This window comes from Chionomys nivalis, chromosome 14 (genome assembly GCF_950005125.1).
Source record: "Chionomys nivalis chromosome 14, mChiNiv1.1, whole genome shotgun sequence".
Taxonomy (NCBI): Eukaryota; Metazoa; Chordata; class Mammalia; order Rodentia; family Cricetidae; genus Chionomys; species Chionomys nivalis.
In genome coordinates, this window is record NC_080099.1 from 18,432,851 (window position 1) to 18,456,659 (window position 23,809).

The following is a 23,809-nucleotide window of genomic DNA, read 5'->3' on the forward strand; positions in this document are numbered from 1 at the left end:
TTTTTTTTTTTTGGTTTTTCGAGACAGGGTTTCTCTGTGGCTTTGGAGCCTGTCCTGGAACTAGCTCTTGTAGACCAGGCTGGCCTCGAGCTCACAGAGATCCTCCTGCCTCTACCTCCCTAGTGCTGGGATTAAAGGCGTATGCCACCTCTGCCCACAGTTCCTGCCCTTACAGTATTAATTCTTCTGATCTGTGAGGAGGAAAAGTTTTTCCATTTTCTACTCTCTTATTTTTTCTTTAGTGCTATAGCTTTTATTGTAGAGATCTTTCTTTACCTAGGTTTGTTGCAAGTTTTTTTTTTTTAAAGCTATTAGAATGAAATTATTCCCTGATTCTTTGTAAACATGTTTGTCTTTTCTTTTTTTTTAAGCAAAAACTCCATTCAATTTTACCAGTAAAGACTTGGGAACCAGATGCTGGGGTGAAGACCTGCTAGCTCAGAGAATCAGAAAAAGTCCCCAGCTGACCTTCCTCCTCAGGCATCCCCAAAAATTTCCTTTCTGTTTCACAGTCTCAAACAAAAACTCCAACGGAATATCCCTCCCTTCTACTTCTGTCCATCTTTCTGACTGTCTCTTACTCTCTATGGTCTTTTTCTTGTTCATTGCCTGTCAACTGGTTACTTGCTCTACTTCTTGACCTATGGTTAATTTTATTTAATCCTGTTTACAATAAGCACAAAGCTCTTGGTTTATGCTAGGACAGAGCAACACCACAGCTAGAAATAGATTTTTTCAGTAAGTAACACAGTCTCTTGGGGTTCATTCACAGTGTGATCAAATATCTTGCCAACATGTTGTTACTGATATAGAAAGTCTACTGATTTTAAATATTAATTTTGTATCTTGACACTTGCATAAACTGTTCATCAAATCTAAGATTTTTCTGATGCAGTCTTTAGGATATCTTATATGTAGGATCTTTTATCAATATATAAGGGTACATAGGCTTCTTCCTTTCCTGTTTGTATCCATTCATTTCCTTCTCTTGTCTTACTCTAGTTAAAACTTCAAATACTATATTGAATAAGTAAGGGTAGAGAAAGATGAAAACCTGTCTTGTTTCCTATTGTAGCCAATATGTTTTGAATTTTCTCCTGGTGTGATGTTGGCTATCGGTTTGTCATATATAGCCTTTATTGTGTGTAAATATGTCCTTTTTAATCCTAGTCTCTTTAGGACTTTTATCATGAAGGGATGTCTTTTTAACATCATGTGTTTTCTGTCCTTGAGTCAATTTATGTGGTCAAGTATGATTTTTGATTTGCTATGTTGAACCATCCCTGAATCTCTGGAATGAAGCCAACTTGATCATGGTGAATGATCTCTTTTCTGTGTTTTTGAATTCAATTTGCAAGTATTTTATTGAGAATTTTGTAGTTATATTCACCAAGACAGTGGTCTATCATTTTATTTATATGTTCTGCCTTTGTCCAACATTACTATAAGAGTAATGCTGGTTTCATAAAATGAATGCATTTGCAAGCATTTGTTTCACTGAGTCTGTGTATTGCTTCTTTAGTTTTCATTTCATTAGTTTCTGCCCTGATCTTATTTCTTACTATCTATACTTTTGGACTTGGCTTGTTCTTGTTTTTCCAAAGCCTCAGATATTGAGATAACTCTGATGCATTTATTTACTTATTTTTATGTTAGGTACTTATACCTATAAACTTCTCTCTAGGACTGATTTCATTCTGTTTCACAGTGTTTGGAATATTATGCTGTAATTTTTTATGCACTTCTATACACATTTTTTGTTCTCTTTGATGTCTTCAGAGATCCATTCTCATGCAGTGGTATGTTTTTTTGTTGTTTATTTCTTTTTTGGTGTTTTGTTTTCAATCTATATGTCTTTGTATGTTCTGTTGTTTTTCTTGTTTTGTAGTTTTATTCTATTGAGGTCAAGTAGAGTATAAAACAATATTTTAATTTTCCTCAACATTTGTTTTTTGTAAGAGTACTGTGTGAATTTTCTGGTGAGGCAAACATCTGCTCACTACAGTGATAGGAACAGACAGTTGTACTCAAGTGCATTTGGGAGGCTAAGAAACAGCACTTTTTACAATAGCATATATGTGTAGTTTTAGAAACACTGGTGCTTTAAAAATAATGTTTCTGACTCCATTACCAAAGAAAAACACCTGTCTCAAAGCCAGCCATGGTGATGAACACCTTTGATCTCAGTACTGGAGAGGCAGAGAAGTCTGAGTTTGAGGTCACCTGGTCTACAAAACGAGTTCCAGGGCAGCAGAGCTACCTCGGGAGACTATGTCTCAAAAAACAAAATGAAAAAAGAAAAACATCTCTCCCTCTCCCCAGCCACTGTTAACTGCCTATAAACCCTTAGAGGGAAGAGCCTGGTAAGCTTCTCCATTTGTTATGGAATGTTACAGGGCTCAATATTGTACGGATCTCATGGGTAATCACTGCTGCTGCAGTTTTTGTTTTTTTTTTGTTTTTGTTTTTTTTTTTTTTTTTTGGTTTTTCAAGACAGGGTTTCTCTATGGCTTTTGGTTCCTGTCCTGGAACTAGCTCTTGTAGACCAGGCTGGCCTCGAACTCACAGAGATCCACCTGTCTCTGCCTCCCGAGTGCTGGGATTAAAGGCGTGCGCCACCACCGCCCGGCTGCTGCAGTTCTAAGACACAGTGGCATCTCATTCCTTGAGGACAGTATTCCTCAAGAGTGATCTTATTTAAAGGAAATTTCTTGGAATGCTGCTAAGAACATGTAATTTGTGTTGTTTGCATAGTGTTATGTAAATGTCTTTAGGTCCATTTGATCCATGATGTCATTTAACTCAGATGGAGTCTTATGTCAGGGTGGCCTGTCTGTGGTGAAAGATTGACTGGTCAGTGAGCCTCTAGAAGTCACTCATCTCTGTTCCCCCACATCTGTGTGCTCACCTCTGTGACCAGCTTTACTCTGTGGTGTTGGAATGGAGTCTCAGCTTCTGGTGTTTATGCAGTGACCACTTTAGCCGCTAAGCTTAGTCTCCTCAGTCCCTTCTTTGAGTTCTTTGGAATTTCCTCTGCTTAAAGATCATTATATTGGGATTACAGTGGGACTGGTTTGTTTTTGTTCTTTTTGTTTGTTTGTTTGTTTGGTTTTTGGGTTTGGGTTTTTGTTGTTTTTCCTTTTTTTGGAACAGGTTTCTCTGTGAAAGAGTCCTGGCTCTCTTGGAACTCACTCTGTAGACCAGGCTGGCCTCAAATTCATATTTATGTACATATTTCTGCCTCCCAAGTGCTGGGATTAAAGGCATGTGCCACCCCAACCTGCCTGGCACTAGTAATTTTTGGAGGCATCATACTGCCTTGGCTTTTCATGTTTCCTTTGTTTCTCTTCTGCATATGTGCTTCTGAGGTGAGGTTCTTTGTTTGGTTTACGTCTTTTCCTGTGGTTATGTTTGCAGTGTTCAAGAGGAACTAGGTTGTAGGGTAAAGGTGTCATTTTATCTGCTGGGCTATCACCAGCTGTTGATCCCTTGAAAGGAGTAATAGTAAACAATCACTAATTAAGATTAAACTCAAACAGGCGTTGGTGGTGCTTAACTTTAATCCCAGCACGTGGAAGGCAGAGACAGGTGGATCTACAGAGCAAGTTCCCGGACAGCCACAGTCCCTGTCTCGAAAAACCAAACAAACAAACAGCCTGGTCTACAGAGCAAGTTCCATTACAGTTAGGGCTGTTACACGGAAAAACCCTGTCTAGAAAAACCAAACAAACAAACCAAAAAAGTAACCCCTATGTACATATATACAAACAATCAAGTAGCAATCACCACTTACACTTCAGCTCTTATAGAAAATAAAGAGCCCTTTTAGAGTATTTGTGTGCTGAGATACTAGTTACTGTGGGTATGAGTGAAAAACGAAAATTTGTAACATGAAGGGCCTGTTTGTTGGGATTTCTGTCCTGCCCAGTACTCCACAGCCAGCAAGCCCCAAAGAAAATCACACAGAGATCTCTATAAGTTATAAAGCTAATTAGCCCATTAGGTCAGGCTACTTATTAGCTCTTGTAGCTTATATTAACCCATTATTCTGATCTATGTTAGCCATGTGGCTCAGTACCTTTTCAGTGGAGCAGATCACATCAACTCCCTCCTTCCCAGAATTCTCCTGTTCTCATGTATCATTTCTACTTCCTGTCTGCTTTGTCACCTATACTTCCTGCCTGGCCAATCAGCGTTTATTTAAAACATGATTGACAGAATACATATTGGTTCCAGAACATTTAAGAATTGGATCTTCAGTTGGGCACTGGTGATGCATATCTTTAATCCAGCACTCAGGAGGCAGAGACAGGTGGATCTCTGCAAGTTGGAGGCCAGACTTGTCTACATAGTGATTTCTAGGACAGCCAAGGCTACACAGAAAAGCACTGTCTTGAAAAAACAAAACCCAAAAAACAAACAAGCAAAATAATAATAATAATAATTGGAAGGGCAAGAGGACCATCTGGGTGTATATAATACTCATCATCAGTCCTTGTTGATAATCTATCCACTTATTCTAATATTCATGTCAAGTCATAAAGAAGGACTCATGGGCATTAAGGTTTTTTTTAGATTTATTTTCCTTTTATGTGTATGAGTGTTTTGCCTCAATGTGTATGTGTGGCACCACATATGTGCCTGGTACTCTGAGAGGTCAGAGATTGGCATCAATCCCCTGGAATTGGAGTAAAGCATGGTGTGAGCCACCATTCAGGTCCTGGGAGTCAAACCTGGATTCTCTGCAAGAGCATCAAGTGCTCCTAACTGCTGAACCATTTCTCTAGCCCGTTGTGGGCATTTTCATCGCTGATTTCTTACATGTCAATAAAAGTGCACCTGCTGTTTTAGTACTTAAAAGTCATTTTGGCAGAGTATAAAAATTTTTTGGCTCTTATTTGATAACATTCATTTCTTTCTAGCATATATAGCATTATAGATTACTATCCAAGTCAAATGAATGTTCTTTTATTTATTTATAAATTTATTACTTATTTTACCTACATTACTTGAAAGGGTTTTCTCCCTTTTTCTTTTTTTTTAAATTTATATTAAACTTATGATTGTTTGCCTATGTATGTGTACATGTGTATACCTGCTGAATCCCCTGGAACTGGGTTTATGAATGCTTGTGTACCATCATATGGGTGCTGGGGATCAAACCCAGGTGCTGTCAACCACTGAACCATGTCTTGAACCTGTCTCCCTTTTTCTTTAACATTAAATTTTCCAAAATAAGTCCTGTCATTTGATCAGTTTCTCAGGTAAAAAATTTTGGCCTTTCAGTATGTAGTTTTAAATACTCTTTCATAGCTGGTATTTGTTCTGCTACTGTTTGTTGGTGGTGTTCTTGTCCGTCCGTCCCCCCCCATAGTATATATATGTTGAATTTTCTTTTGCATTTCTCCTGTTTGCTTTAATGCTGTTTCTATTTCTCTCCTTACTGTAAAATGTCCTGTTTACCTCTTGTGTTATCCTTAATCTGAGTAATAATTCTTCTGGTTGGCTGTCCTGGAACTCACTCTGTAGACCAGGCTGGCCTTGAATTCATAGAGATCCCCCTGCCTCCCAAGTGACAGGAATAAAGGTGTGTGCCACTGCTAACTGGCTTGAAAGAAAAGATAAGATTCTTGTAAGAGCCTGATATTAGAAATCTAAAGTGAATATGTTAAAATGTTATTATGCTTTAAGACTAGCACACTTTAGCAGGGCATGTCGGCTTATACCCTTAATCTCAGCATTCAGGAGGCTGAGGCAGACAAATCTCTGAGTTCATAGCCTCATCTATACAGTGAGATCCAGGACTATTTAAAGAGATTCTGTCTCAAAATTAAAAAGTATATCACATTTTTACGAACATGTTAGCTGTTTATGGATTTTTAAATTTAAAGGAAACGTTTTATGGAGCTACTTTACAAGATGTCATTCTCATTAAACTACTTCAGATAGTCTCAGGATACAGTACCTGAAGAAGTTTATACCATGTATATGTGAGGTTTATTTTCCTTTTTATGGTTTTATAATATGTCTAAACTATTGTTCTTAAATTTAGGTTAAATGTGCACAATACTGGCCAACAGATGACCGAGAGATGCTGTTTAAGGAAACAGGATTTAGTGTGAAACTCTTATCTGAAGATGTGAAGTCATATTATACAGTACATCTACTGCAGTTAGAAAATATCAATGTAAGGCTTTTCTGGTTTCAGGGTTTCGGTTTCATCTGATGGTTTTAAGAATTCTTTATTACTAGGATTGGTACTGTGCTTGAATTTGAATTTTTGTAATAGTATCTAGTCATAAACATGTTTAGATTGTATTTCTGTAGAAAGTAACTGAAGAAATCCTGAAAACAAAGAATTATAATGTTTAGATTAACATTAATATTTGAAGATTGAAAATTAATTATTGGGGCCAGAGATTAAGAGTACATGTTATTCTCGCAGAACACCCAGGTTCAATTCCAGCACCCATATCAAGAAGCTTACCACTGCCTGTAACTCCAGATCTAGGGAAATCAGTGCACTCTTCTGGTCTCCACAGCCTCTGGCACATACATGATGCACATAGATATATGCAGACACTCAAACATACATAAATGCAAATAAGTAAATTTTAAAAGAAAAAAAGAATTTTGCCATGTGGTGGTGACACACGCCTTTATTCCCAGCATTCAGGAGGCAGAAACAGACAAATCTCTGTGAGTTCAAGGCCAGCCTGATCTACAGAGTGAGTTTCAGGACAGAAAGGGTTACACAGAGGAACCTTGTCCTAAATAAAATGAAATAAAATAAAGATAACAACAAAAAAAAAAGAAAGAAAAAAAGAATTACTAAAAATGTAGGAAGGGATGTTCTGGATAGAACGTATTGATCGAGTACTTGATTAGCATACTCTAGGCTTTAGATTAGATTAAGTCCCAAGAACCAAAAACTAAAATATAAGTGGGTAGTGAATATTACTGAGTTGTAAGGAACTTTCTTAGCATGCTTGAAGGTTTGGGGTTCAGTACCCATCACCAAGAAAATGCAAACATACTTGGGAATAAAGAGAGAATCACTGGAACAAACTTGAACTCACATTCCAGCTCTATTACTCAGTAGAGGTATGGTTTCCTCATCTATAAAATGGAAATTGTATATTTGCAGGGCTATTGTGGAGAGCAAATGAAAGTATGGATGTATATAAAACATCTTGTGCAGTATGATAGCTCCTGGTACTTAACTGTTCTTGGAAGTAGCCCAAAGATCAAGAAAAAGACATATCGAACTTGGAAGTGACCATACAGAAATGTGACTCTATTGAGTTGGGAAGAAAATGGTAAAATAAGTGTAGAATATGATCTCAGGAATATTTACCTAGAGCTTTTCTCCAGAGGTCCATGTCTGTCGTCGTACATGGTTCTGACACATATTCACAGGTGACTGTCAGTGTGCTGCTGCTGTCCCCTGAGTATCAGAGAGGCCGCTTTTCCTCTTTCGCATTTATCTCTTTGCTTGCACTGTGAATTAAAGTAAGTTAGAACAAACAAGGGAGAGTATTTCGAGTTGTTGATAGTAACCAGGACAACTGCAAATTGAGGAACTGTAGCCAAGTTGACCTTAAGAACGTGTTTAGTCTGTGTAGTAAAATAATGTTTGAGTTGATTATTAACGTGCACTAACAACTAAAAATGATGATAAATATGTGCATGTACTTTTTAGATGGGCGGAAGTACCTTTTATTGTTACTCTTTATATGGGCAGAAGTACCTTTTAGTGTTACTCTTTATATGGGCGGAAGTACCTTTTAGTGTTACTCTATTTTTCCCTGGCAAATGCAGCTACATTATTGTATTAAAGCCCAAGGCTTGGTTTTCCTCTGCCCAGCCTCATGATCCTCCCATATCTTATAGTGCTTGTTGTTTTTGAGACAGGGCCTCAAAATGGCCTTGAACTTCTGATCATCCTATCTCTATCTCCTAAATGCTGGGATTACAGGCATGTACCACTGTACCCAGTTATATGTGCTGTCAGAGATTCAGCCAGGGTTTGTTTCAGGGCTTTCTATATATAAGGCAAGCACTCCTTCCATTGCTGTAGCCCCATCTCTAGTTTCTTTTGTTTGTTTTCATATCTTCCCAAAACATGTTTCTGCAGCAGTAACTACGTACTTGTATACTAAAAAAAATAAATAAATAATTAGAGGGCTACAGAGGTGGCTCAGTGGTTAGGAACACTAACTGCTCTTCCAGAGGTCTTGAGTTCAATTCCCAGCAACCACATGGTGGCTTACAATGATCTATAATGGAATCTGATGCCCTCTTCTGGTATGCAAGTATACATGCAGATACAGCACTAATATACATAAAATACAATAAATAATTTTAAAAAAATAAATAAAAGAAAGAAAAAAATCGGAACTAACTTCCCCTTGATTTTCACATTTCAGAGTGGTGAAACCCGAACTATATCTCACTTTCATTATACCACCTGGCCAGATTTTGGAGTTCCTGAGTCACCAGCTTCATTCCTCAATTTCTTGTTTAAAGTTAGAGAATCTGGCTCCTTGAACCCAGACCATGGACCTGCAGTGATCCATTGTAGTGCAGGCATTGGGCGCTCTGGCACCTTCTCTCTTGTAGATACCTGCCTTGTTCTGGTAAGTGTCCATGGTGACCTTATTTCGGGTTTGTGGGGTTTTTGATTTGGCTTGGTTTTTCGAGACAGGGTTTCTCTTTGTAGCTTTGGCTGTCCTGGAACTCTCTTTGTGGATCAGGCTGGCCTCAAACTTAAGAAATCGCCTGCCTCTGCCTCTCAAGTATTTTACTCCTGTAAAGGCATGTACCGCCCTGCCTGGCTAGTTCTGTGTCTCTGCTTTGTTTTGTTTTATGGTTTTATAATATTAATGAGGAACAGATAAAGTTTTTTTGATTTTCAAGACAAGGTTTCCTTGTGTAGCCCTTGCTGTCCTGGAACTCGCTCTGTAGATGAGGCTGGTCTCAAAATCAGAAATCCATCTGCACCACCACCACCACCCAGCTGATAAACATTTGTAAAAAATTTTAAAATTAATGTTTATGTGTTTTCCCTTCAAGTATGTATGTGTGCCATGTGCATGACTGGTACCTGTGGAGGTCAGAAGGGAGCACCGAGTTCCCAAAACAGAGTTGCATATAATTGTAAGACGAACCCTGGTTCTCTGTGATAGCAATCAGTTCTTGTATCCACCTAGCCCCTTCATCTGTCTTAACTGTTTCTATAGGCAGCAGTAAGTTCTAATGTCATATCCTAAAATCTAGTGTTTTTAGGTTAAACTTGTACTTTCTTGTTGAAGATCCCTACCGTCCACTGTTTAAATTAGCTCTAGCCCCTGGCTGATACATGAGTGTGTCCACCAGTTCCAGAGCTTCCCCAAGGAATTGGTCTCAGCCAGGCTTGGCTCGTACCTGTCATTTCAAAATTAAGTAAGCTGGGACAGAAAATTTGCCTCACGTACACAGTGCCATGTTTGTAATCACAGAACTTGGAAAGTGGGAGTCAGGTAGGTCCCTAGAGCTCACTGACCATAGCTTACCCAGATCCAGTAAGAGACGGTCTCATAAAACAAGAAAGAAGTCCATCTGTGGTGGCATACACCTTTAATTCCAACAGAGGTAAAGGATTCTCTCTGAATTCCAGACCAGCCCAACTACATAGCAAGTCCTTAAATGATAGGCTGTCGTCTGGGGTTGCGAACTAAAATAAAACCTTTCCTTCTAAGCTGCTTCTGGCCAGTGTTCTCTCATAGCAACAGATGTGAAACCAGGACACCACATGTTAGTATAGAGCCAGTCTTGAGACTCTTGTGTGGAACTCCAAGATCTATACTTTTTTTTTTAACCAACCACCCACAGCCGCAACCGATTCAAGCTCCCACCTCCTTTTCTGTTTTGCTCATATGTATGTTTGCACCAGGTGCATTCATGCCTGGTCTGCATGGAAGGAAGAAGAGGATGTCAGATCTTCGGAAACTGCTATCACAGATAGACGACTATCTGTAATATGACTGTGTGTGCTGGGAATTGAACATTCAGTGTTCTCAATTGCTAGACCATCCTTCCAGCCCCCTTCTGTTCTTTCTTTTTATGACCTTTAGTCTATGACCTTTGGACATAGGGGATTTCTAGGTTCTCATGCCTCTTTTAATACCTGCCTTTTTTCTCCCTCCTTTTATTATAGAATCAAACCTATCGATAATACTTTGTGCCTTGCTTTCTGTATCATCTAGTCCTTCAGCATCCCCTAGTTTTGTTTTTTGTTCTCCCCCTTTTCGGGGGGGGGGGAGTTGTTTGTTTGGTTTTGTTTTGTTTTGTTTTTTCTTTTCTTTCTTTTTCTTTGATACAGTGTTTCTTTGTGTAACCCTGGTTTTCTTGGAACTTGCTCTATGGATCAGGAAGGGAGGGAGGACAATAAATCAATCACATTAAGAGAGAAAAACAAAGCCAGACCATGGTGGTACACTCAGGAGGCAGAGGCGCGAATCTCTGTGAGTTAAAGTCCAGCCTGAGCCTGGTCTACAACGAGCTGCAACCTAGAGAAACCCAGTCTCAACCAGAGAGAGAAAGAGAGAAAATGAAACTACCAAGGGCAGTTACCCTTGTTTTGGCAGAAATAAGTGTGATTCCTTACTTTCACTGAGTATTGATTCCTTACTTTCACTGAGTATTGATCAGAGCGAATGAAATTGCTGTGCTTGTTTGGAATTACATGAATATCTAGAGACCCTTCAGGTGCTGCTTTGACAGCCGGTGTGTGTAAGAATAATGGGGTGTTGCTATCATGTGTCAAATCATTTTTTCTTTAAGAAGATCCGCAACACAGCTAAGTTCTGAGAGGTGACCTTGTATTGTTTCTGTTTCCTGGACTTAGACAACTTGCTTTTGCCTTTGTTGCAGATGGAAAAAGGAGAGGATGTTAATGTGAAACAAGTATTACTGAATATGAGAAAGTATCGCATGGGACTTATCCAGACACCAGACCAGCTCAGATTCTCCTATATGGCTATAATAGAAGGAGCAAAGTACACACAAGGAGATTCAAATATACAGGTAAATCACGGTCACTACTATCAGATAGTATCAGTGCTAGGATTAAAGGCTTGTGCCACCGCCACCTGGCTTAATGTAATTATTTTTATGTGTGTGTACATGTTTGTGTTTTTGGCCAAGTTCTGATGTGCGTATGTACAGAGGACAAGGGCCAATGTCAGATTCAGAGTGTGTGTGTGTCTGTGTGTGTGTGTGTGTGTGAAAGCAGGGTTACTCTGTGTAGCTTTGGGGCCCGTCCTGGAACTAGCTGTTGTAGATCAGGCTGGCCTTGAACTCACAGCTATTCTCCTGCCTCTGCCTCCCAAGTGCTGGGATTAAAGACATGCACCATCACTGCCTGGCTTTACAGTCATCCCAAGGTTCCTCTGTAACGGTGCATTCATTTTTGGCCTACAGGCCTAAAATATCTGACAGACTTTTCTGTGACACAGGTATTTTTAAGGATTATTTGTCTGGGCAAAGTTTGACAGACACTTTCCTTTGTGTCCTGCTTGTCCAATTTGGATTGTATACTGTCAGCAATAGAGACCAGAACAATTTCTTTGACAGTGGCTAGCTTTTGCCACAAAGAAAGCAAACTCCATGTAGAGTTTGATACCTGTCATCTTCTTGAAGTAAATTGGTCCTACCACGACCAGACATGTTTCACTGACATGAAAAAGCCCTATCTTAACAAAACATTTTAGAACTGGAGAGAATGCTCAGTGGTTAGGAGCATTGACTGCTCTCCCAGAGGTCTTGTGAGTTCAGTTCCCAACAACCACATGGTGGCTCACAACCATCTGTAATGAGAATGGTGCCCTCTTCTGGCATGCAGGCAGAACACTATATACTAATAATTAAATAAATCTTCAAAAATTAACCAAGAAACAAACAAAAAACATTTTAAATGCCATATTCTATAGTACTTTGAAGTGTATGAAGACCATCTGTCTAAAATGTATCTATTTGACCTTGATAATATATTTAATATGACTAAGTTTTATTATAGATAACTGTTAATTTGCATTTCTTAATTTTACATTACTTTTTTTTGTTTTGTTTTTGGATTTTTCGAGACAGGGTTTATCTGTAGCTTTGGAGCCTGCCCTGGAATTAGCTCTTGTAGACCAGGCTGGCCTCGAACTCACAGAGATCCGCCTGCCTCTGCCTCCCTAGTGCTGTGACTAAAGGCGTGCGCCACCACCGCCCGGCAATACTTGTTTTTTAAACTTCCATTTTGCAGTTAAGACATTTTAAAAATATATAGGTTGGTTTAATTTAGTAGTTTTTATAATCTATTGTCTCTCAGCAGCTCATTTGTTCATTATCAGTCAAAAAATTTAAAGGATCCAGACCCCCTGTGTATTTTACATCTCTATGTGGCTTATTCTTTTTTTTAAAAAAACCTTTTTAAAAGCCTTTGCTTCATTATTTATAAACTATTCATGTTTTCTGTCTGTATTCCCTTTCTTTCTTAAGCCTGTACACATTGTTAAACACAGTGAAATAATGAAACCTGTTTAGAGGTTTTTTCCATCTGCATTTTTTTTAATTAACTTTTTATTTCATGTACATTGGTGTGCCGGTGTTAGAGTTCCAGATGTTTGGGTGCTAGAAATTGAATCTGGGTCCTCTGGAAGTACAGCCAGTGCTCTTAACTGGATCTTACTTTACTGAGCATCTGCAGTCTTCTCTGTCAGCCACTGTGGAGATTGGTAGCTACATCACTGTATACTGAAGAGCCTACCTGAGAGACTGTGGTCGTTTGGAAGTTGTGTTTGACTCTGTTTTAAAGGGTTGTTTCGGGGGCTGGAGAGATGGCTCAGAGGTTAAGAGCACTGGCTGCTCTTCCAGAGGTCCTGAGTTCAATACCCAGAAACCACATGGTGGCTCACAACCATCTGTAATGATATCTGGCACTGTATCCTGGAAAGTGTATATATAATAAATAAATAAATTAAAAAAAAAAGTTGTTTCTTTTTAAATAAATTTTCTTAGGCCTTACGTGGATATATGTGGCCAGACATTTGGCACTATGTGTAGTCAGATTTTTCTCCCGTACCAGCCAGCTCTCAAATCATGACATGAGACTTATTATTAATTATGAAAGTTAGGCTTGTTTTTAAGCTTAGCTCTTATGCCTTAAATTCACCCATTTCTATTCATCTCTGTGCTGCCTTGTGTATTGTCCATCCATCCTGCTTTCCTGCTTCCTCGGTGTCTCCTCACATCTCTGCCTTCGTTTTTTTTTTTTTTTTTTTTTTTGGTTTTTCGAGACAGGGTTTCTCTGTGGCTTTGGAGCCTGACCTGGAACTAGCTCTTGTAGACCAGGCTGTCCTCGAACTCACAGAGATCCGCCTGCCTCTGCCTCCCAAGTGCTGGGATTAAAGGCGTGCCCCACCATCGCCCGGCTTTCTCTGCCTTCTTTTTACCAGCATTCTCTCTTCCCTGAAAGTCCTGCCTAGCTATTAACTTCTTATTAAACCAGCCCAAGTGACACATCTTCACATTGTACAGAAAGATTATTCCACAACACTTATTACTTCTCTTCTCTTCCTAGAAACGGTGGAGAGAACTTTCTAAAGAAGATTTGTCTCCTGTTTGTGATCATTCGCAGAACAGAACAATGACTGAAAAGTACAATGGGAAGAAAATAGGTTCAGAAGAGGAAAAACTAACAGGACTTTCTTCTAAGATGCAAGATAATGTGGAAGAGAACAATGAGAGGTATGCGCCATGTAGCAACCTACTGAGAAAGATGAGCATGTGCGAAATAGTATAGTCACGTTTTTACATTTAATATCATGTTTTACTTTGTCAGAGTGTTTGGGTGTTGTTTAATGACATAAATACTTTCAAGGAGTTTTCTGTCTTTAAAGCCAGTTCAAGGAGTTTTCTGTCTTTAAAGCCAGTACAAGCCAGTCTGTGATGGTGCACGCCTTTAACCCCAGCGCTCTGGAGGCAGAGGCACCGGATCTCTGAGTTTGAGACCAGTTTGGTCTACAGAGCAAGTTCCAGGACAGCCATGGTTACACAAAGAAACCTTGTCTCAAAAAAACAAACAACAAAACAAAGAAAAGAAAAGAGCCAAGTAGACACCACAGGACTTAGCAATATAGGCACACACAATTGTCATATAGCTTATTTATTATGATCCCAACTTTGGTAGTTATTTAAGACAGTATAATTCATGACAAAATGTAGTTGAGCTACAGTGCTTACCTCGTATGCACAAAGCCTTGAGTTACATCTCTAGCACTGCATACAAAAATAGATGAGCAATTCCAGCCCTTGAGGAGGAAGCAGAAGGATCAGAAATTTAAGGTCATCCTTGGTTACACACTGAATTTGAGGCCAGCCTGGTTGGAAATCCTGTCTTTTTGGGGTTTTGTTTGTTTTTAAATGATCAGTTGTCCTCTGACCTCTATAGGTTCTCTCCCTCCTTTGCCCCTCCCTCCTCCTTCCCCCTCATGCACACAAGCACAGTAATTCAATTAAAAAAAGAATTCAGAGCTGTATACCTGTACCCAAACACTCTGGAGGCTGAGGCAGGAGAATCTCAAGTTCTAGGAAAGCCAGGCTTTACGTAATGAGAATCTGTCTCCAAAAGTCAACCAGTAGTCCTAGATCATCAGTCAAGGCTCATGTGTGTGTCTGAGTGAGGTGACGCTTTGGTGTCCTCAGTCTGGAAACATTTCTACACTTTCTTCCCCTTCACTTGTCCCGTGATCTTTAGAATGCCTTATAGTTTGAATTTCTTGGTTAGATTCAAGTTAAACATTTTGACCAGAAAATGTCTTGTGATCTAGTAGATACTGAAAAGCTTTTCAAGATTGTTTTTAATCAGGCCAAATGTTCAGAGCTCTGACTTAAAAAAAAAAAAAATCACTGCCAGATTAAATAAAACAGTTATGAAAAGACAAAAAGAAAACAAAAACCACTGCCAAGATTGAAGCTGGTCAGGTGTTTGCTGTCACATATAAGTAAGAAGAGATGGGTTTTGTGAGAATTTTTTCCCAGAGCAAGAGTTCAGTGGCTGCCATGTTGACATTGGCCAGTCTTCTTTGAATCGAGGACTGGTTGCCCTGGATGTCAGAGACCTCTCAGTGAAATGGAAGATGGGAGCTAGAAATCTATATGGTCAGACAGACAAGTGGCTGCTATCACAAGGGGAACAGATGCGGAAGAATCTCCAGTCTTTTCCCTCTCAGCTGGTTGGGAAAAAGAGAGGAAAGAGGAGGAAGCAGACAGTTTTGAAAAAAATATCTGACTTACCTTCAGGTCCTGGTAAAGTATTACTATAAGTATACCAGAATTTATACCTGAATTGTCAGCGTATCGTTGGCCATGTGGAACAATTTGACCTTTCCCCTTTATTGCCACATTGTTTGAATGAAATTTTGTTTTGTTGGTGGCCAGTCCCCTGTCAATGTAGTTACGGCTTGCTGTAATTTCTTTCTGTCTTTTTACAGTATTCTACGGAAACGTATTCGAGAGGACAGAAAGGCTACGACAGCTCAGAAGGTGCAGCAGATGAAACAGAGGCTAAATGAAACTGAACGGAAAAGAAAAAGGTGGTTATATTGGCAACCTATTATCACTAGGATGGGGTTTGTGTCAGTCATTTTGGTTGGTGCTTTGGTTGGATGGACACTGTTTTTTCAGTGAAATATCCTATAAATAAACAGTTTTACCCAGCACCTTTCTGCACTAGTAGCTGACAGTGCTGTATTAATCTCAAGGGTTTGTTAGCAAATGCCTCATACCCCAAAAATGTTGCAGTAGACTAGACATCAACCAGATAAGGGATATTTACAGTCACAAGCCCAACATCTCAGGACTCAGCACTGCAGGTTCTTCTGAGACCTAAACTGTCAATGACTCAAAATAAAGACAAAACATCCTTGTTGAAATTGTTACATCTTACAGCTGTGTTCACACATCGAGCATCATGTTTCACTGACAGTATCGAGAAATCCTTTATCACAAGGATTGGCTTTTGAAGGCTTTCTGGATTCTAACCTGCACTTGATATAAGCAATAAACATTGTGGTTTTTTTTTTTTCTACATTATTAATGGAAAGAAAATGATGTGTGTAATATGTAATGTACTGTTGGAATGGGCATTACAACTTTATATGCTTAACCATTTTAGGGTAAATATATTTTATAAGTACCTATTTAATCTTACTTTTTATAGTTAAATGTACTTTAAAAGCTCAATTTGAAAATCTGTTACCGTAGAAAAATAAATTGTATGTTGACTCAGTTGTATACTGGATACATTTTCCCTTTCCTAGGCAGACATTCATAGAGGCAGTTGAAACTGAGCAAGCTATTTCTACTACACATTTTTTTATTTCTTTTGTATTTTATGGTTTATTTTAAAAAGAAAACAGACAAAAAATTTTTAAGCATGTCATTGAAGGAAAATTCTCCTTTTTGAGATAGTCAATTGACAGTTGGTCAAGACTTAGTTTTAAAAAAAAAAATCAAAAAGTTGTTTTCTGCAGGATGTGATGGCACGCATGGTGCTCAGGCAGCTAAGGCGAGAGGCTCCAAAGTTTGAAGCCAGCCAGGATTGTAAATATTTAAAGTAGGTTTCTGTCTTTAAAAATAAAAGTAAAAAAGGAGGCAGTGGAGGGGAGGTCAGAAAACAAGAAGTCTTAGCACTTGGGAGATATGGGTAGAAGGACCACAGGTTCAAGGCCAGCCAGGATTGCAAGAAACGCTGTCTCAAAAAACTGAAGTGGTTAGCAGAAAAGAAATTGATATCTGTAAAGTAAAGCCCATGCATGACTTACACTGTTTTTTTTTTTTTTCCTTTTTTGTGAAAATATTAATGTAATTACCCGAACCGGGTAACTTATGATTAGTAAGGAAAAGGAGCCAGTGTTTTATATTTAATGATTTCAGCTCATTAGACTGAAATTTTGAAGTAAAAAATTCAAGTTCTTTCTAAGTTCAATAAATAGTATGTTGGTGTACAAACTTACATTGTCCCTTACCTTTGTAATGAGTATTTGTAAAGCGTGTAACCACAACCACTAATAGGGTTTGGTGGTTTCAAAGACTCTGCTTTGGATTTTGGGAACATCACCCAGGTGGTCAAAGGTTCCAAACCACTAGGACAGGACCTCTCCTTTGTCTCTTATATATCATGTAAGGTTGCATTATAAGGCTTAATTACTTTAAATGAAACAGTTAATTTAATGCAGTTTGAAAACCATAGGTTTAGCTAGGAATTGTGAATGGCCTTGAGAAGCAGTCTTGAATGTGATAACCCCACTGAAAGTCTGAGAGTGGGCTATAAGTGGGATTGCATAGTAATAAATAAGGTTATGTAATACATTCCTGAGTCCTGATTCAGTATTACTATGTCCTGTAACTTTGAAATGGAGAGCAGGTAAGCAGGATATTTAAACAGCAAGACTCTTACACTTTAGAATTAGATGGTTATTGGTTTTTGAGCCTTTTTTAATTATTGGGCTTGTTTTTTTCCAAAATGCAGTATGTTAGTCTACTAGGCCTTATTAAGATTCCAGTTATAGCAGGACAAGGTGATGCACACCTTTAATCCCAGCGCTGAGGAGGCCAAGTCACCCACCCAGATCCCTGTGAACTCCAGGCTCTCCTGGTCTACATAGCAAGTTCCAAGCCAGCCAGGGATACACACTGAGACCCTGTCTGGAAAGAATGCAATCCAATTAAGATAGCCTCAGCTTCTCCCCAGCGCCTCCCAGGAAGGCTATGCCTTCTAGAGATAGCATTGAGTGCTGCTCTTTTTGCTTCTGAGAACACATTGGGTGTAGTGATTCCTCCGTGCCTTTTGGCAGGGCTTGTATCCTTAAGGATGGGTTTAACCGCAGCAGCTTTAATATTTTTGTGCTGCTTACTCAATATCCATAGCATTTGGTTACAGTGCCCATGGGCATCATCCTGGCCTGTTTGAAGTGAACTGTGCTGCTGAGACACCATACAATCTTGGGTGCTAGCCAGAGAAGGGAAATCAGTCTCTGCTTCTGCATCTTTAACCATCTTTAAACTGTGTGCACCAGGCCGGGCGGTGGTGGCGCACGCCTTTAATCCCAGCACTTGGGAGGCAGAGGCAGGTGAATCTCTGAGTTCGAGACCAGCCTGGTCTACAAGAGCTAGTTCCAGGACAGGCTCCAAAGCCACAGAGAAACCCTGTCTCGAAAAAAAAAAAAACAAACAAACAAACAAAAAAACCAAAAAACTGTGTGCACCAGTCTCGTACTGTTTACTGATTTTTAACTAGTTTAAGAATAGTTTGGTGGTAACCAAATTCTGTCTTCCTTAATAAATTGGGGAAAAGAAAAGGTATTTTTTAAAGGGATTTACTATTTAAAGAATCCTTAATTCCTATTTTTTCCTGCCTTGCTTTAATACCACGGCCAGTGGTTACACCTGCAGTTACATATACGTTTCTCAGGTTAACAAGGTACAGAGTTTTATCTGCTTACTAATTTCTATCTATGGTTGTTCCAACAGGAAGTGTAAAAATACAGTTCTTTTTTCATGTGTATATGGAAAGACAATTTTTCTTGTTCAGCAGAGACTCTACACATTTGTCAGACTTTTTAATGTTGGTTCTTTTATCTTTCTATCCACTTCGTTATGTGTTAGCATTTGTACCAAAGATTGAACAGGAAAAGGAAGAACCAGTATCAATCAATTTCCTTTCAAACAAGCTGTGCTTTCCAGTGCACGAGGGGAAGAGTCCTAACCTGAGTTCATTCTACGTGCACTTGGCTTATTCTGTTGACTTAAATAAAGCAGAGTTGATGTTATGAATTCAAAAATACGACCACATTTTTAGTCATGGGACGGAACAGCCCTGGTTTTCATACCACTTCCTTCACTGCTTTCAACTCCAGCTCCAGGGTTTTCTGCCAAGCACAGAAAGACTCCTGCTGATTCCTTAAAAAATATCTCTGGCTAGATTCTCCATAGAGACGAACCTGATGGTAGGAAAGGACTTTGATTGGGCATTGTAAACAATTCACTCAACAAACTTACATCTCTTGAAATGCCTATCAAGTCGTTTCCCGTATTAAAAATCTGCATTGCCTTAATTTCTACCTACAGACGCAAATCTTTATTTGTGGTTGCCCTTGGGTGGGTTTATTTATTTTTTGTTTTGTTTTGAGGCAGTGCCTAGCTGTTTCCCAAGCCTGGCCTTAAACTCCTCAGTTCAAATGATCTTCCTTCTTCAGCCTGTTGAGCAGCTAACACCACACGCGCACACTACTGCACATATTTCTGTTATCCTGAGGAGACTGTTTGAAACTGTCATCCTAAATCAGATGTCCCTAGATGTGGAGCCTGTTTATTTAAATGTTGGGATAAGATACCAGGCTTTTAGTCAAGCTCTGTCTATACTTCTTTCTAGTAGGGCCATACTTGGGTCTTGATGAGTAGCACGTATAGCTGTAGCATGGATTCTGTGTGGTCTGGTGTCAGGTAGGAAGGAAGGGCTCCTTTCATCTGGCTGAACTTGGTCCATCTGTTCTGTTTGGAGCAAAGTGCCAAGAGAAATGTGCATTTTGTTTATATGCCAACAGCGAAAAAAGTCTTTTATTTTTGATATTCCTTTATATAATTTTGTCACAGTTTTTTGGTTTTTCGAGACAGGGTTTCTCTGTGGCTTTGGAGCCTGTCCTGGAACTAGCTCTTGTAGACCAGGCTGGCCTCGAACTCACAGAGATCCGCCTGCCTCTGCCTCCCGAGTGCTGGGATTAAAGGCGTGCGCCACCATCGCCCGGCTCTAGATACGCTTTTTTAAAAACCTGAAATTAATTGTTTTTCCTCAAAAAATTTGTTGTCTCATAACTTGAATTGCAAGCCTTGGCTATTGGCATGTCTTACTCCACAGGAGACCTGTGCATTTCTTTTTTTCCTTGAAATCACTTGTTTGGGTCAGATACCATTTCTTCTTCACGCTGGTTTTCAGTTTGTTTGTTTTTTGTTTATTTGTTTTGGCTTTTGATTTTTCAAGACAGAGTTTCTCTGCGTAACAGCTCTGGCTGTCTTGGAACTCACTTTGTAGATCAGAATGGCTTTGAACTCACAAAGATTCGCTGCCTCTACTTCCCAAGTACTTGGGGTTAAAGGCGTGAGCCACCACAGCTGTCTTCCGTCTTTATCAGACAGTATTAGCAGTCTAGCGTTCATACGTGAGATTGCAGCTCTGTAACTGTCCCACTGAGTATGGATGGAGAAGCTCAGGTTGTGTCCTCCTCCATCCCTGCTCTGCCTGGCGGACAGTCCCTAGTCAAAGGACTTGTACATAGCCATTGTGTTTCTTCCTTGGCCCTGGGACAGCTTCAAGGCATTCCGTACAAACGACGACCCATTGTCCTTTGTAAGTTGGTATTTTCCCCTGCTGTCACTGCTTGCCAGTGTACCAGTGCCTGAATGGAAACCCTGATCTGCCTGATGGGCTTTGTGAAGGCTCACATACAGTATAAAGAGCTCTGACGTCTGTGGGTGGCCTGTCTAGAGAGCGTTCTGACTTGGGAGCTCTGCTTGGTTGTAACGTTCACAGTGGGTTTGAGCAGCGAGTGTGAGGCCATCTCCTCGGGTCTGCTCGGATGCTCTCTGCTTTCACCTTACCTGCTTTGTTTGGGGCTGCCGTAAGGAGAACTGCATGGGAATTTTTTGTTTTCTTTTTCTTTACAGAGACCACTTTTGAGAAGCATCGGCTTATTCTTTGTAGTCACTCATTAGGCATAGATTTTTCAGACCCATGATGCTGTTGATATTTTAAATGACTATTTTAAAAAGTCTTTGAGTTTGGGAAGTTGAGGAGAGGAAGCCTGGGTAAGTTTCTCTAAAGCATGTTTGGCTTACCACGGTTAGACTTGGATGATCTCAGAATGCTAGTGTAAATGTCTCATAGCAAAACAACTTTTTGTTTTTTGGTTTTTCGAGACAGGTTTCTCTTTGTAGCTTTGGAGCTTGTCCTGGAACTTGCTCTGTAGTCCAGTCTGGCCTCGAACTCACAGAGATCCACCTGCTTCTGATTCCCGGGTGCTGGGATTAAAGGCGTGTGCCACCATTGCCTGGCCGCAAAACAACTTTTAATGCAGTATGACTTTCCCTTTGCCATGGACCAGGGAAGAACATTCCAGCTTTTACAGCAGCAGCATGGAGACAGCTGATACCCAGAACACCCACACAGCTCATTCCACTTGATTTGCATAGACCTATTTTATTCTTGCCTTATTAGAAATAAAGTGGTAAAGATCTGTTCAAGTAAATAATAGAATTTCCTAAAAATCCCACTTGCTTTTATAGTTTTATAAATAAAGCCATTCCCTACGATTTCCTCTTAACTTTGTTACCTCTAAACACTATTTGCTAGGAAGTAATGAGTTTTAAAAACCACAGCTTGTCTATTATTAAGTGGCAAATTTATTATTCTTGGTAAATGTGTGTTTAACCAACCCTAGGAAAGGGCAACTGTGTGTGTGTTGAACATTGCAGCTTTGCCAGCAGCTTATACTTTAGATACTTAATCTAAATCAAGGCTGCATGACACTTTAGATAGTACCATCCTTAAGTCGGAAGTAAACAACACACGATCACCCTGATTAGGGCAGATAAATTTGAGATGCAAACTCCAAGACTGGGGATTTTCTCATTATGTCACACCACTGTTCTTTATTTCAAGTATTTATTTAAACCAGCCGTTTTGGTGGGGAAAAGATAGACAGCCTATTCTTAACTGAAAATCCAAACAAATTTGATTTATTAAGTGGGAGGGGGGAATCCCGTTTAAAATACTTTGCGGCAACAGAGTACTAGACGCTTTCAGTGCCAAAGCATGGCTTCATCCCTCCCTGTTACTCCCACATTTGGCTGCAGTCAGAACCAACTGCTTTGATTCCAGGGTCTAGAGTCTTAAGCGTCATGGTTTTTCTGTGGCCCATGACATCTAAAGAGGATGGTTTCTTAATGTCAGCGCTGAGTAATCAGTGTTGGGAAAGGAAAGAAGACTTAGTAGACCACTTAGTAGACCATAGTAGACCATAGTAGACCACCGCAGGAGCTGCCACCTTTTGAGGAGCAAGCCAGCAAGCAAGAAGAATCTTCATTCTTGTGACTGGGGAGGGAGACCCTAAATGCTGGAGAGCTGTTTTATTTCCTGTTTATGCATGCTGACACAAAAGTAACAAGCATTTACTTTGGTAGCCTGTGTGTGTGAAAGAGAAGGAGGTGGGGTGGGATGGGGTAAGGGAGTCGGTGCAATAAATGGAAATAACTTTAACCTCCCAAAGGATTTGGTTACTGATAAATAATTGTGAAATAGCAAAAACTACTGCTTTTAACTGTCAGCCCTCCGTCTCTTTGTTTAAATGCCTTCTCTCCTTTTTTTTTTCCATTTTACTTTTGGCATTAAAATGCACTGAACTGTTTTACTTACCTTAGTAGTTATAATCATTAGTGTTATCCTTCAGGAGAAAATACAAAGGTTGAAAATAGCAATTTAAGTGTACAAGCCAACTTTATGTCCAGACTTTGATTTTCTAGCAGTCTTGACAATGGTTGTCCAAACGGAATTAGTCTTTTGCATTGAAATCAGACTGTGGGTAAGTCTAACACATATAGTAAAATCCTGCTCTATTCTTGTGACTACATTAATTTTTAAACTTGTCTGTCTCTTGGTAAATTATGTAGAGGTCATTTCTTGAGTAGAACAGGATGGCCTGAAAGATTCAGTGATTATTGAAGAGGTCTGTCTCACAGCACCACTTCTCCCTGGAAACCCGCCCTTTGGGGAAGCGCTTGTGTGACTGGATGTGACTTGTCGGATTGGTTTTTGGTTGACTTCTCAGTTCCGTGTTAGTCCTTTCGTGTTTGCATCTGTGTGCATCTCCGTGTGTGGTAGATACGAATTGAATAGATGACTTCTTATTTTATGTTTTAGGCCAAGATTGACAGACACCTAAATATTCATGACTTGAGACTATTCTGCAGCTATAAATTTTGAACCTTTGATGTCCAAAGCAAGACCTGAAGCCCACTCCGGAAACTAAAGTGAGGCGTACTAACCCTGTAGATTGCCTCACCAGTTGTCTGTTTACAAAGTAAGCTTTACATCCAGGGGATGAAGAACACCACCAGCAGAAGACTCGCAAACCCTTTAATTTGATGTGTTGTTTTTTAACATGTATGAAATGTAGAAAGATGTAAAGGAAATAAATTAGAAGAGACTACTTTGTATTGTACTGCCATTCCTAATGTATTTTTATACTTTTTGGCAGCATTAAATATTTTTATTAAATAGACCATTGGTTTGTGTGTGTGTGTATGTGTTATCTCAGGACAGCTCCAATTCAAATAGTGGATATTTTCTCATGGGTTTACTCAATTTTATTGTAGCTAGAAATTAGCATTTAAATGGAAATCAGTTCAAAATACAGGTCACTTGGTTTCAGTAGGCTTTCTAGCCTAAGTAGTACTGGTTAGGCAAAAGTAGCAACAGAAAAGTTACAATATTGCTCTTGTCACTTAGAAAAACAATCTGTAATAGTATTATTGTTTAGTGGTACAGCTTTTAACATATTTGTCTTGTGTTGGACATTGTGTCTTCTCCAAAATTTCCTTATGTAAAGATGTCAGAGGTTCCTTCCCACTTGTGGCTTTTCCTTTATTCCCATCTAATTTGCACGGTAAGTGGTAGGTTTGGAATATTAGATGGCTGTAACTCTCTTAGTGCTGGAGAAACTCAAAC

The 23,809-nt window shown here is 39.4% G+C and overlaps 1 protein-coding gene across 3 annotated transcripts in view; it reads left to right on the forward strand.

Moving 5' to 3' along the window:
• Ptpn2 (protein tyrosine phosphatase non-receptor type 2) overlaps positions 1-23,364 on the forward strand; it is a 60,225-nt gene extending 36,861 nt beyond the window's left edge. The window contains exons 5-10 of one of the 3 annotated variants that reach the window (XM_057788910.1): positions 6,053-6,187; positions 8,430-8,639; positions 10,915-11,067; positions 13,610-13,776; positions 15,522-15,623; positions 20,752-22,190. In XM_057788910.1, the coding sequence (XP_057644893.1) occupies positions 6,053-6,187; positions 8,430-8,639; positions 10,915-11,067; positions 13,610-13,776; positions 15,522-15,623; positions 20,752-20,764 (780 nt within the window). In that variant the 3' untranslated portion in view covers positions 20,765-22,190. Of the gene's footprint in view, positions 1-6,052; positions 6,188-8,429; positions 8,640-10,914; positions 11,068-13,609; positions 13,777-15,521; positions 18,087-20,751; positions 22,191-23,002 lie in introns of those variants that run through there. The other 2 variants (XM_057788909.1, XM_057788908.1) reach the window with 2 other exon arrangements.
• Positions 23,365-23,809: the final 445 nt, after the last annotated feature.